The sequence below is a fragment of the Cetorhinus maximus genome, chromosome 3 (genome assembly GCF_964194155.1).
Source record: "Cetorhinus maximus chromosome 3, sCetMax3.hap1.1, whole genome shotgun sequence".
In the NCBI taxonomy this organism is placed as follows: Eukaryota; Metazoa; Chordata; class Chondrichthyes; order Lamniformes; family Cetorhinidae; genus Cetorhinus; species Cetorhinus maximus.
In genome coordinates this window covers 55,237,804-55,250,727 of record NC_135881.1, presented here as the reverse complement: position 1 = coordinate 55,250,727, position 12,924 = coordinate 55,237,804, and the positions used below count along the sequence as shown (strand labels likewise).

At 41.0% G+C, this 12,924-nt stretch overlaps 1 protein-coding gene across 2 annotated transcripts in view; it reads right to left on the bottom strand.

The window, feature by feature from the left end:
* nsun6 (NOP2/Sun RNA methyltransferase 6) overlaps positions 1-12,924 on the bottom strand; it is a 40,388-nt gene that overhangs the window by 13,277 nt on the left and 14,187 nt on the right. The window contains exons 7-11 of one of the 2 annotated variants that reach the window (XM_078538385.1): positions 11,884-11,965; positions 9,446-9,565; positions 3,018-3,162; positions 2,359-2,507; positions 1,277-1,402 (exon numbers count right to left, since the gene is read on the bottom strand). In XM_078538385.1, coding sequence (XP_078394511.1) covers positions 1,277-1,402; positions 2,359-2,507; positions 3,018-3,162; positions 9,446-9,565; positions 11,884-11,965 — 622 coding nt within the window. The remainder of the gene's footprint in view (positions 1-1,276; positions 1,403-2,358; positions 2,508-3,017; positions 3,163-9,445; positions 9,566-11,883; positions 11,966-12,924) is intronic. The other variant, XM_078538386.1, reaches the window with a different exon arrangement.

Genomic DNA, 12,924 nt, shown 5'->3' with positions numbered 1-12,924 from the left:
AAGAACGGACATGTAGGCATGAGAGCAGGATGGTATGTTGAAATGGCAAGCGACAGGAAGGTCTGGGTCATGTTTGCGGACAGATCGAAGGTGTTCCGCAAAGCAGTCACCCAGTCTGTGTTTGGTCTCTCCAATGTAAAGGAGACCGCATTGGGAGCAGCGAATACAGTAGACCAAATTGAAGGAGGTGCAAGTGAAGCACTGCTCCACCTGAAAGGAATGTTTGGGCAGGAAAGTCAACTAGTACTTAAATTTTTAACAACTTCTCATCTTAGTAATTAATTTGATATATTAAACATATATTTTGTAATGTTTCAAGCTTTAAAATCAAATTTAAAATGCACAAATCACACAAATACTTTTATTGGAGGAAACAGTCTATATCAACGCTGGTGTAGAAATCAAATAGCTGTGTTGCTTGAACCAAACATATTTACTAAATTCTTAAATTTAATAAGAATTATATATGATCCAAGTTGAGTTTAAGCATTGCACAAGAAACATGGGGCAGCATTTTCAGGTCGGCATGTAGGTGCGTGCCCGACCTGCTCGAGCTATAAATAGCGCATGATGCCATCGGGCGAGCGTCCCGATGTCGTTCCTGGCTCGTGCGATAATTTTGGTCAGCGGGTGCGTGCAAAAGTCAGAAGCACACCCGCCGACAATTAAGAGGGCAATTAAGCCCATTAAAGTTGCAATTGTCCCCGATTTGCCGTGGTCCATCCAACCTCATGGTTGGCGGATGGGTAAATCAGCCAGGCAGCCTTTGCATTTTTCATGAAACATCATCCAAGGGCGGGATGAGGTTTCCATTATTAAATAAAAACAAATAAAAATCTATAGACAGAATTTTTATAATGTATATGTTCAGGTGACTGTTTGTGATGCTTGGATATTTTTGTTGATTTTAAAATCTTTATTTAATGCTTTTGAAGTATCCAGCTCCGAGGCAGCTCTCTGCCTTCAGGGAGCTTTCATCCCGTGCTCACCCACACTGACGTCAGCGCCCACCCTTCTTCCACCCCCCCCACCCCGGCTGCGCTGAGCATTTTAGCGCACATTTCGCGCTGGCTGACTCTTAATTGGCCAGCCAGCGTGAAATCATGGTTGGGGGCCGATCGCGGGCGGTGGTCCGTTCCCTGGCTTCTCCTGGGCCCACCGATTACACCCGCACACCGACCTAAAAATCCTGCCCATGACAACATAATTGTGTGAAACTATTATTCTGTAAGCTGCATTAACCGCAGGTTAGCCAAATACTGTGAATAATAGTTACCTGTGACTGTAGGTGTAAACAAGGAAATGAATCGAGTGCCCAGGCAACCTGTTCTTCATTTTCTGCCAATGTTATTGTACAGGTGCTATACACCAAAATACCTCCAGGTTTTAGTAAATTGACTGCCTAAGAAAATACCTCACAGTGAGAAATCATAGACAAATATAAAATAAAACCAATACAGTGCGGATATTGGAAATACAAAATAAAAACAGAAAACGCTGGAAACACTTAGATTGTCAGGCAGTATCTGTGAAAAGAGAAACACTCTTCCAATGTTAACAACCTTCCATCTGAACTGGAAAATGAACAGTTTTTAAGCAAATAGAGAGCCAGGGGAAAAAAAAACGAGAGTAGGGGAAGAGCAAAAGGATAAAGGGCAGGAGTGATTGAATGGCAAAATGGTGATGGTGGAAGACAAATGGGGTAGTAATATGATGAGCATAGAAACAAAAGATGGGTCCAGTGAGGTGTAAATGGTACAGCAAAATATTAGAGGAGAGAAGGATGGAAAAGCTGACAAAACAGAGTTGCAGTGGCCAGGTAATGTGGTGAAAACAGGACAGGCAGACACCAAGGTGAAGGCCACTTTACCAACCATGTGATTGGGGATCCACACCCCAAGAGCCAGTCCATACCTCCCCCATTCCCAATGGCTCTGGTGCAGCCACCCCCCACTATGAACCACTAACCGAAGGTGGATTTCGTCACTGAGTTATTAGGGAGCACACAGGTTCAAAGCAGCTTCACTGAATTTTTCTCTATAATTAGGGTTACAGATCACAAATCAGGTTACAAGAGAAGCTAGAGTGAAATTTAGTTCCCTAGTGTCCCTCTTGGATTACCTGTACTTATAAAATAAATATACATCAACTTCTGACAACACTTGCATTTACTAATTAGTACAAGAGGAGCTTACAAAGCAAAATAAAGTCCAAGTTTGCAGAGCAATACTAAAAATTTAAATTTTTTTGCAAGAAAATACATAAAATTGGTCTTCACTGATTTTCTTTTAGTGATTATGTTAGATTTATATATTAGACAGAGAGAACTTACCAGAGTCTATAAAAGTGAAACCTTACCACTCTGAACAGCTTCCGTTGTAACGGCGGATAAGAAGTGATTTCCTTTAAGCTCCAATCACAGGCCATATTTGGTCTCTGACCTAACCCGCTGCAAGGTGCGTCCAGAAGTACACGATCAAAAGATTCCGGTAGGAATGGAGGCCCTGCTGTGGAAATCAGAAATTGTTAGCTAAATCGTTTGAACCAAACATAATTACTAAATTCTTAAATTTAAGAAGAATCATATGATCCCAAGCCGAATTTAAGCATTGCATACGAAACATGACAAATCAAAAATGATTTTCTCTTGGTAATGGTTTTCAAAGTAACTTTCTTGAGTTAAGTAATGCCCTTTGTCATATGCTGTGAAGAAATCAAAATTGAAAAAAGATCTAGGACTTGTTTTTTTTTTTCACCATCAGAACTGCTCCATTCCTTTTTGTTCCTATAATGCATTTTAGGCAGGACAATATGCTAATGGACTTGTTTTAAAGTTTTAAAAAGGTGCAAAACTAAATGCTGGTAAGCACTTAGACATTTCCTGAATATTAAATACAGCTTTGTCACATCCTTAGCCTGCAAAAGGTACTTTGGAAAAAAAGCTTTTTTTATATACAAACACAATCTCAATTTCTAAGCGCTGTCTAATGATATTCAATTCTTGCTTTCATTCATACCTTGCCCATTCCAAATGCCTTGCTTTGCCAGGGCTTTAGTTCCATCATAACAAAACACTTTTATACACTTCAGCTGCAAGTTCTCAGCATTCTGCTTTATCTTCTTCACCTTATTTGCAATCTTATCCATTGCTATCACTTCCCCCTGTTGAAAAAGTAAATGTTCCAAATTTTAATGAGGTAATAATAAGTGCTTTTGTGATTATATTTACTGTTATCAAAAATGTAAACAGAAACGCAAGTGAGGCAAAATCTGTGACGTAAGGAAAACAGTAAATGTTGAAAGTAGAACCCTTCGTCAGAACGGAGTTTCAGATTTCCAAAATCTTAGCCATTTTCTTTGTGTTTACTGGTATCAAACTGGTGTTGGAATTTTATTGCTAGACTTGAAATGTTCAGTTAGAAAAAATATTCTGCATTGGTATGAGTCATCAGATCAAATGTCCCATCTTTTAATTTACCAAGTTAAAACTTACAACTTCAAACTTTTCCATAATTGTTAAAAAATGATAACATTTTAAATTGCAGGAAACAATGCTGGTGTACAAGTATTTTTGGGAGGCAAAGTGACAACAATTCAAGTTCAACTTGTGTAGTTATATTTTTCTTAATACTGACAAGTAAACAATAAACACAATGGTTCTTCCAAGGTTGTTCTTATTTATTTTTATATAAAAGGAACTAATGCATTGAAACACCATTAGAGGGAACCAAAGTCATACACTAATAAAGCAGTACGTACAAACAATACATAAGAATATGCTAAATACCTCAACAAAAATAGAATGCATAGGCCTTACCGCTATTGTACAACACTTACAAACTCAGTTATAACTTGCCCTCGCAATACAGAATACTCCTCAAAATTAGGACTGGCACAGAAGATATAGCGTATGTGTGTCATGAACACTTTAATCACAGAAAATGGTTCATCTTCAAAGACCAAGGATACACTGTGTCTTAAAAGACACCATCCCTTTAAAAGGATAATGCAGGACTCCGATTGCTATTCCTGGGAAAAGCATCCTTTTCCAACAAAGGGTAATTAAGCAGTTGAAAAATGGCTGGAAACTTCTTCACCCAGGTAAACTGTGTACAAAGGGGGTCACATGGGTTTTATGGCTCTGGAAAGAAAACATATGGCTGCATCTTAGCCATGTCGGGCAAGCTGGGTGGGAGTGGGCACTGGGCCAAATCACTGCCCGCGATCGGCTGCGCTCCATTTTACATGGGCGGGCCAATTAAGGCCCACCCAGCGTAATGCGCAGCCGGTAGCACTCAGCGCTACCTGTGCGGGCGAGGGGAGGGGGGAAAGTCGGGGTCTGCTCTCTTTCGCGCAGAGCCCAGCGATCTCCCTGAGGCACGGAGCTGCCTCAGGGAGGTTAAGTTGATTAAAAAAAAGTTATAAACAAAGTAAAAAATTATTTAAACATGTCCCCTCATGTGAACATGTTTGTCAAGTTCACCAAATTTATTTATAAATTTTATAAACCTTCAGGAAACCTCATTCCGCCCACGGATGAGGTTTCCTGGAAAATGCGAAGGCCACTTATGCTCTTTGGCTGCCCGCTAACCTTAAGGTTGGAAGGGCAGTGGTGTTAATGATGCTAATTACTTTCTTAATGGCCTTAATAGACCTTTGACAGTTCAGCAGGCATGAAGCCACCTCAGGCACGCGCCCGAATGCAATATCAGAATGACGCACGATGACGTCGGGAAGGACACCTGACATCATCTCTCGTCGTTTTGCGCGTCAGCATGTCGAGCCTGCCCCGCATGCCAACGGCAATATTCTAGCCATAGTCTTCCAGGCATGAGTTAAAAGTGGGTTTTGGTTTTGCTTGAGAACAGAAGGACCAACTGCTTGAGAAGGAAAGCAGCAGCCTTTTTGCAGTCTAGAACCAATCTTCAGCCAAAAGTGGATACAAGCTGCTCCTAATTTGCCACGTGCTAGGTTAGAATACCTGCGAGCAGTCATCGAGCCTGCCTGAAAAGCAGTGCCAGAGTCATTGATTGTTTCGCGGATCAGTGCTGAGAGACCAACCACATAGCCCGGACACCATTTCAAGGACTCCATCATCTATCCTTTATCTTTGAACCATTGACTTTTAACCTTTGACAGAATTCCTCCACTTCTATTTTTATTTCATTGTTTTTCTGTCTGCGTACGTGTGTGAGATATATAAAAGTCTCTTTTATCCTGGGTACCAGTAGTGAAGGTACACAATTGACCATTTTGATAAATTAAACTTTTAAACTAATGATACAACTCGTGGAGTAGTGGAGTCAGATCAACTGCGCACGCCACCCATCCCGATCATAATATTTGGTAGTACAGAGTATTGCTTATAAAGAGAGACATGCTGTCAAAGCTTGTTGTCTTGCAGTCATCAGGACAGTCGCAAGAATGCCAAATTTCAAAGGGAACAACAACTTACACTGCATGAGAAAAAGAGATGCTGATTGGTTGCAAGGCAGCTCTGCTTGGTTGAGACCATAGAACAGTTACAGCACAGAGAGAGGCCACTCAGCCATCGTGTCTGTACCGGCCGAAAAAGAAAAAAAAAATGAAACTAGCTGCCCATTTTATCCCACCTTCCTGCACCTGGTCCATAGCCTTGCAGGTTACAGCACTTTAGATGCAGATTCAGGTGCCTTTTAAATGAGTTGCGGCCTTCTGCCTCCACCACCAAACCAGGCAGTGAATTCCAAACACCCACCACCCCTGTGATACTCAGTAAAGGGTTAACATAACAACATGTCAGAAAACAGCTAATGCAGAGAGATGGGCATGACCAGGAACTGCTGATCACATTCCTGAATGATAATAAGCTTACAGGAAACTGTTTAACCACAAGATATGGCATTAAAAGGGCATTAAAAGCAAGGCTACAAGTGGTCTGGTTCACACTCAGATATTGGCCAGGGAGAAGAGTAAAATGGAAGCTGTGATATTAATAGATGTTATACACCTACAGGTGTAATACATCCTATTTTGGCAGTACATTCCTACTTAGCTTTTCTTCAGATAATTTTAAAGAAGGTAACTTTCAAAATCTTTGAAGTAAAATTTACATTTAATGTTTTTTAAGAAATGAAGGGTAGTCTATGTGCTCAAAGGAGGTCTTGTGGCACAGTGAGTAGTGTCCCTGGCTCTGAGCAGGACGCTCCGGGTTCAAGTCCCACTCCATGATTTGGCGACCATGGAAGGTACGTTCATAATGTGGCCAAACAGGCTGATTATCAACTTGTAAATCTTCCCAATACAATTATGATTTCACATCTGTTATACATTTTGTAATGGTGTTCTATGTACTTCCAAAATTGTATAAGGTTGATAAAGAGGGGATAAATAAAAAGCACAAGAAAAGTGATATAAACTGATTTCACGTCCGGATTAGTTCAATTTAAAAACAGTTGAATTATCGATGTGCTTTATTGACAATTAGAAAAGAAAATTTTCAATTCCTTCTAGTTCCGAGACAGAGCTCCTATTTGCTAAAAGCTGAGTAAAAAAAGAAAGGTCTCCAGATAGGTAGATGATGCTCTTTCAAAAAAAAAATCAAATTAGAATTTTGAAGTTGAATTCTAAAAACATTTGAGAGAAACAGATACAAATAGAGAGAAATATCTAGCTTAATTGAATGATCTGAATAAAAGACTTCCTTTGACAATGGTCTAGAAATACCAGTGCAAACAAAATACATTAACTTTATTTAGATTGTCACCACCGCACATCAAGAGCATCTTCTTTTAGGAATAAAAAGAAAATTTATTTTGTATGTGCAGACAAAAGAGCGGGTATCCTCAAAATACTCATGACCTTCTTTGCAGTTTAGCCATCACTGTGGTTAGAAATTCAGAACTTGACTGAAAAATGCTGGGTTAAAATATTACTGGCTCTTTTTTTTCAGGGTTCTGTGAAACATGACCCATAAAATTTCCTTTTATCCAGTGCTACCAAGTGAAATATAAAGGTCAGTCTAGCATTACACCAATGGCAAGGGCTAAATACCAACTTTTTTTTTTAAAAAGAGAGGACAGTTAAAACAGTGCACAAACTAATATTTCTAATTTGATACATTACACTTGTATATGCAGCAAGGCCTGGACAACATTCAGACTTGGGCTGATGTGTGGCGTGAATGTTACTTGCTACTTAAGTGCCATGGCCATCTCCAACAAGAGAGAATCCAACCATCTCCCTTTGACATTCATTGGCATCGCCATCGCTGAATCCCCAACTATCAACATCCTGGGTATTACCATTGACCAGAAACTGAACAGGACCTGCCATATAAATGCTGTGGCAACAAGAGCACGTCAGAGGCTGGGAATTCTGCAGTGAGTAACTCACCTCCTGACTCCCCAAAGCCTGTCCACCACCTACAAGGGCCATTAGGGATGGGCAATAAATGCTGGTCTAGCCAGTGATACCCAAATCTAACTAAAAATAAAAAAAATTAAAAATTAACACCTTACTTCAAGAGAATTGGTGAAGACATATCTGTATTTCAGCCAGTTTGGTCACTTTTGTGGCTAACTAAGATTCTGAAAAATCATTTTCAGTACCCAAAGCACTGGAAATGTTAGGTCACTACTTGCCTGTTACATATCCTCCCATAGGAACACTGGATTTATTACTTTGTTTTTTTTTTAATTCATTCATAGGGTCTGGGCTTCGCTGGCTGGGCTAGCATTTATTGCCCATCCCTAATTGCTCGAGAAGATGGGGGTGAGCTGCCTTCTTGAATCGCTGCAGTCCATGTGGTGTCAGTACACCCAAGGTGCTGTTAGGGATGGAGTTCCAGGATTTGGACCCAGCGACAGTGAAGGAACGGCGATATATCTCCAAATCAGGATGGCACGTGGCTTGGAGGGGAATTGCCAGGTGGCGGTGTTCCCATGCATCTACTGCCCTCGTCCTTCTAGATGGTAGCGGGCATGGGTTTGGAAGGTGCTGTCTAAGGAGTCGTGGTGAGTTCCTGTAGTACGTCTTGTAGACGGTATACACTGCCGCCACTGTACTTTGGTGGTGGAGGAAGTGGATATTTCAGATGGTGGATGTGGTGCCAATCAAGCAGGCTTTATCCTGGATGGTGTCGAGCTTCGAGTGTTGTTGGAGCTGCACATTTTTTACCAGTACAATATTAGGACCAATTTGTTATTTTTCAATTTTACTACAACCCAAAAACAGAGACACAAATTATGAACTGTCATACAGACTGCACACTGAATGGACATCCAAGGGTAGTTTTACATTTGTAACAAAGAATTATAGATGAAAGTCAACTAAATTCTTAACATGTCCAAATTTGCTCCAAAATATATGAATACGATCGGAGTCTCCTTCAATACTATTCAGCTGAACTGTAGTATCACAATACAGACAGAACTGAACAAAACTGAATCAAAATTTAAAAATGTTTGTTCATTAAAAAATCATTATGATGCATCAAGGCTCCCTCCTTCCACAAACTCATCATGGAGGATGAGGTTCTGGCTCTGACTGTAAAGCTTGCTCACCTTGGCAACTCCTTTCCAATCACCAAGGCTGGTCTCCAAATCACACCTTGTCCATCCTCTTCCCCTCAACCTCCAGCTACTTCAACACCTTACCTCCTATCACCCTTCTCATCTGCTTCAAGATCCACCTATACAGATCCTTTACAAATTGGACAAATTCTTTTCACCTGTCCAAGTTCTGTCTCTAAGCGACTTCTCAACCATAATAATCTGATTTCCTTGTGCTATTCTCCTCTCTCAACCTCATATTGCATATCAACTCCACCACTCACATACCTACTCCCTTAATTGCCATCACACGTGGCCTCAACAACTCCATAATTAACAGTGACAGGGCCCTCTTCCACACATTGCAACTCTGTTCTCTTACACAAAACCCTCACCCATCTAAATCCCTTCAGTCACTTTATGCTGTGGCAAGAACACTGTTCCCCTAATACTACAATCTCTAGCCTCTTCCGCATCTACACTGCCACCTCTGATTTGCAGTCTACTATCATTTATCATTTAATTAAAATGAAAATGCACCTCTTGATCTGCAACTGCAACTGCAATGCCTCAACTTTTGTCTTAGATCCTGGATGATCTCCAACGCCTACTGCTATTGCTGACTGAACAGTCATTTGATTGGCTTCATATGCATGCACCAAAGAACAAGTGTACACACTAAACTTAGCTGCCGACTGCCAGATCTGATTTCATTACTTTAAGCTGTGCTGCTGCTCACTGGCCACCATCACAACTGTATAAACGTTCAACTTTGAAATACGTTTTTCACACATTGCAGTTCTGTTGGCAAACACAATCATTCTTCCATTTTTCATTATAGCATGTGTCCATTATTTAGATCAAAACAGTCCATTTTCTTCCACAAAGCAGATTATTTAGTACTTTAGTCCTACCTTATCATTCATTAATGCTGCAATATGAGTAGTCTTTCCACCAGGAGCAGCACAAATATCCAAGATTCTCTCTCCAGGTTTAGGGTCCAACACATGACTCACTACTACAGATGGCAAGTTCTGAAAAATAAGAAAAGTATATTATCATGCTGCATAGAGCTCCACAATTTTATATCTTTGCAGTATTTTAAGTAAAAGTTTCCTTGCCTATTAAGGCAAGTACCTCCAAAATTAAACCCTTAAACAGCACAGCATACTATCTTATTACCATTGTATGCTTTCAAGGAGTTAGATATAGCTCTTGGGGTGAAAGGGATCAAAGGATATGGGGAGAAAGCGGGAGCAGGCTATTGAGTTGGATGATCAGCCATGACCATAATGAATGGCGGAGCAGGCTCGGAGGGCTGAATGGCCTACTCCTGTTCCTAGTTTCTATTTGTCTATGTTTCTTTTACAAAGTGGATAGGAAGGGGGTGACACCAAATCTCTGCTACCATCCATTAAGATATTCCGCTGGAGGTTAAACGAACACTAGAAGTGTCTACCTTAAGCAAATTACAAAAATACTGCTGTCACTTCAGCTGTCTGTTTTCCCATCTTTTCCTCCAGTGACCTGCCCATTGCTAAAGAGCTGATATTTAGAAGGAGCTACCGAAGTTTCTAGGTAAACAACTTGAACTGGATCTAAAGGGAACTCTCAAAAGGTTTTTAAATTGTTAATTTTGACATGAGCCCATTACAGCATTGATTGTAATTCTTCTGTCAAATGTGTCAATAAGGAAATGTCCAAAGCAACAACGGTTAAGTATCTCTTGCCTTCTTTACGGTTAATATAAAATGTATACAACTGTTGAAAACACCAAGTTAAATATAAAAGTAAAATACTGCAGATGCTGGAAACCCGAAATAACAACAGAAAATGCTGGAAACATTCAGCAGGTCTGGTAGCACATGTGGAGAGAGAAACAGAGTCAACATTTCATATTGACAACCTTTTATCAGAGCTTCAAAAGTTAGAAGTGCATTAAGTTTTAAGCAAGCCATTGTCTTCCAGGGTTGCCCATTTGGAAGAAGTTCTGTTCTTCTGACAGACAGTTTTGTCACTTTTACCTTGTTCATCTTTATTTTACTTTCTCTTCTCCTCATGTTTGTTCAGGCATCTACCAAAACTCACTTTCACAGCCACATATCTTTTTTCAGCAACTGCCTCCAACTCTGACTTATTCCATGTGGATTTCAACTGAAATTCTGCCGTGTTTGAGGTCCATCCATGTTTCCACTTTATCACAGACCTTCCCTTTTGTTCTCCGCCCACAACCCCCAACCCCCAACTTCTGCTGCCTCTATACCAACTTAAAACCTCATATCTCTAGCTTTTCCCAATTCTGATCATTGACCTGAAACATTGGGCTGGGTTATACATTCCCCTGCTGTTGGTTTGAAGGCTGGGAAGGGCATGAAAATCCAGCAGGTGGCCTGCACCCCCAACCGCTGCCTGCACCCAACCCGCCACCACCACCCCACTACTGCCCGGCCCTGCCACCAGCACAATTTTACCCGCAGCAGGGATAACTGGGCACCCACCTGCCAGTGGGCCAATTTAGGCTCTGAATTAGGCAATTATTGCCCACTTCAGGGCCTCATCCTGCCACCACCAGGATTTAACCAGCAGCAGGAGCGACCCATGCCAAGTGCTCAGAGTGACAGTTTTCCCTGTGCAGATTGTACTGGTGTATGGGGGGGGAATGGAAAAAGCAGTCCATCTTTAACAGACCCATCGGATGTCTTCCCCACCCCGCTACCCCCACCAGGTTCCCCTCTCTGCTTGACCTCTCAAACCCCAGACGCCCACTCCCCACTTGCCAGGGCCTACCAACATTGTCCCAGCAAGGCCCCCAAACACTTATGAAGTTCCAATCCAGTGCTGAATGCTTCCTCAAGCCAAGTGCAGTAGCAGCAGTGACCACTGCTCCCAATAGCACTGCCATAACTGGACAGCTCCTCTGATCAGCTGGCAGCGGAGGTGGAACTTGCTGTCTGAGGGGCTCCAATCCATGCTGCAAGGCAGCTGCTCTTTCCTTGGGCGGGCTCCTACCTGGAATTTTAGCTGGGGGTGGGGAGAGAGAGCAGGGACAACAGTGCCCCATAAAATCCTGCCCATTAATTCTGTTTCTCTTTCCACAGATGCTGCCAGACCTGCTGATATTTTCAGCATTTTCTAACTTTATTGCTGCAAGTCAAATCTTTTGTGACAACACAAAATAGGTACAGAGCTGCCAAAAAATCCAGCAGAAGCAGATTTTAATATTGGGATGGAATAAAAAGTGAATGATTTATAATCACACTCAACAAGAGTAAAACAAGGGCAGGCAATGACTACATGAGAGTCCTGAACCAATGTTGCATCTGTGATTTCAAGACATAGAGTTCAGACTTGCCTGTAAAAACACAAAACTAGATAAGAAGTTGTCAAATGATGGGCTGATGTAAACTGGCTCCGTCATTCTGATTCCCACACCCCTGAGAATGAATTCAGAGCAAGCACAATGTCAAGAATATTGCACGCACATATACTTGTTGTAATTCTACTCCTTAAGGATTTTAATAGCATTACTTTAGGTGCCAAACTATTAATGATGTTATATCATTATTAGGAATGAAAATACAAGCTTCATGTTACATAGGTCTTAATTTTGTTTTCAATGTGCTCTATGTTCTGTGACAAACTTTGCTTTATTTCAGAAATCATTTCATTTGTAAAAAGCTGTATTTTGATATTTTGAAATGAAACCTGTTAATAATGTATGAAATGTGATGGAATACACGTTAGCTAATGGAATACTGGCTTTATCTCAAGAGGGCAGGAATACAAAGGAGTGGATGTTATGTTACAGTCATACAAAACTATGATTAGACCCCATTTAGAGTGCTTCATTCAGTTCTGGGCACTGCAGCTCTGGAAGGACACTATCTTTGGAGTGCAGTGTAGATTCACCAGAGTGACACCGGCGCTAAAAGGTTCAAATTATGAAGACAGGTTGCAGAGACTAGGCTTGTATTCCCTACGAGTTTAGGACAGGAAGAAGTGATCTAAATGAAGTGTTTAGATTGCTTAATGGAGTTGATAGGTTAGATAGAGAGAAATTAATTCTTCCAGTGGGAGAGTCCAGAACGAAGAAGCATAACCTTAAAAAGGTAGACATCAACCATTTAGGACTGTTGTCAGGAAGCACTTCTTCAAAGGGTAGTGGAATCTGGAGTTCTCTTCCCCCAAAAAGTTGTTGAGGCTAGGTCAATTGAAAATATTTTTGTTAAGGGTTACGGAACTAAGGTAAATAGATGGAGTTGAGGTACATTTCAGAAATTATCAAACTGAATGGTGGAATGGGGGCTGAATGGACTAATCTAATTCCTATGATCCTATTTCCATGTGTCACGTGCAAAACACTAATTTTTTTAAAAAGCATATAGTTAACAAG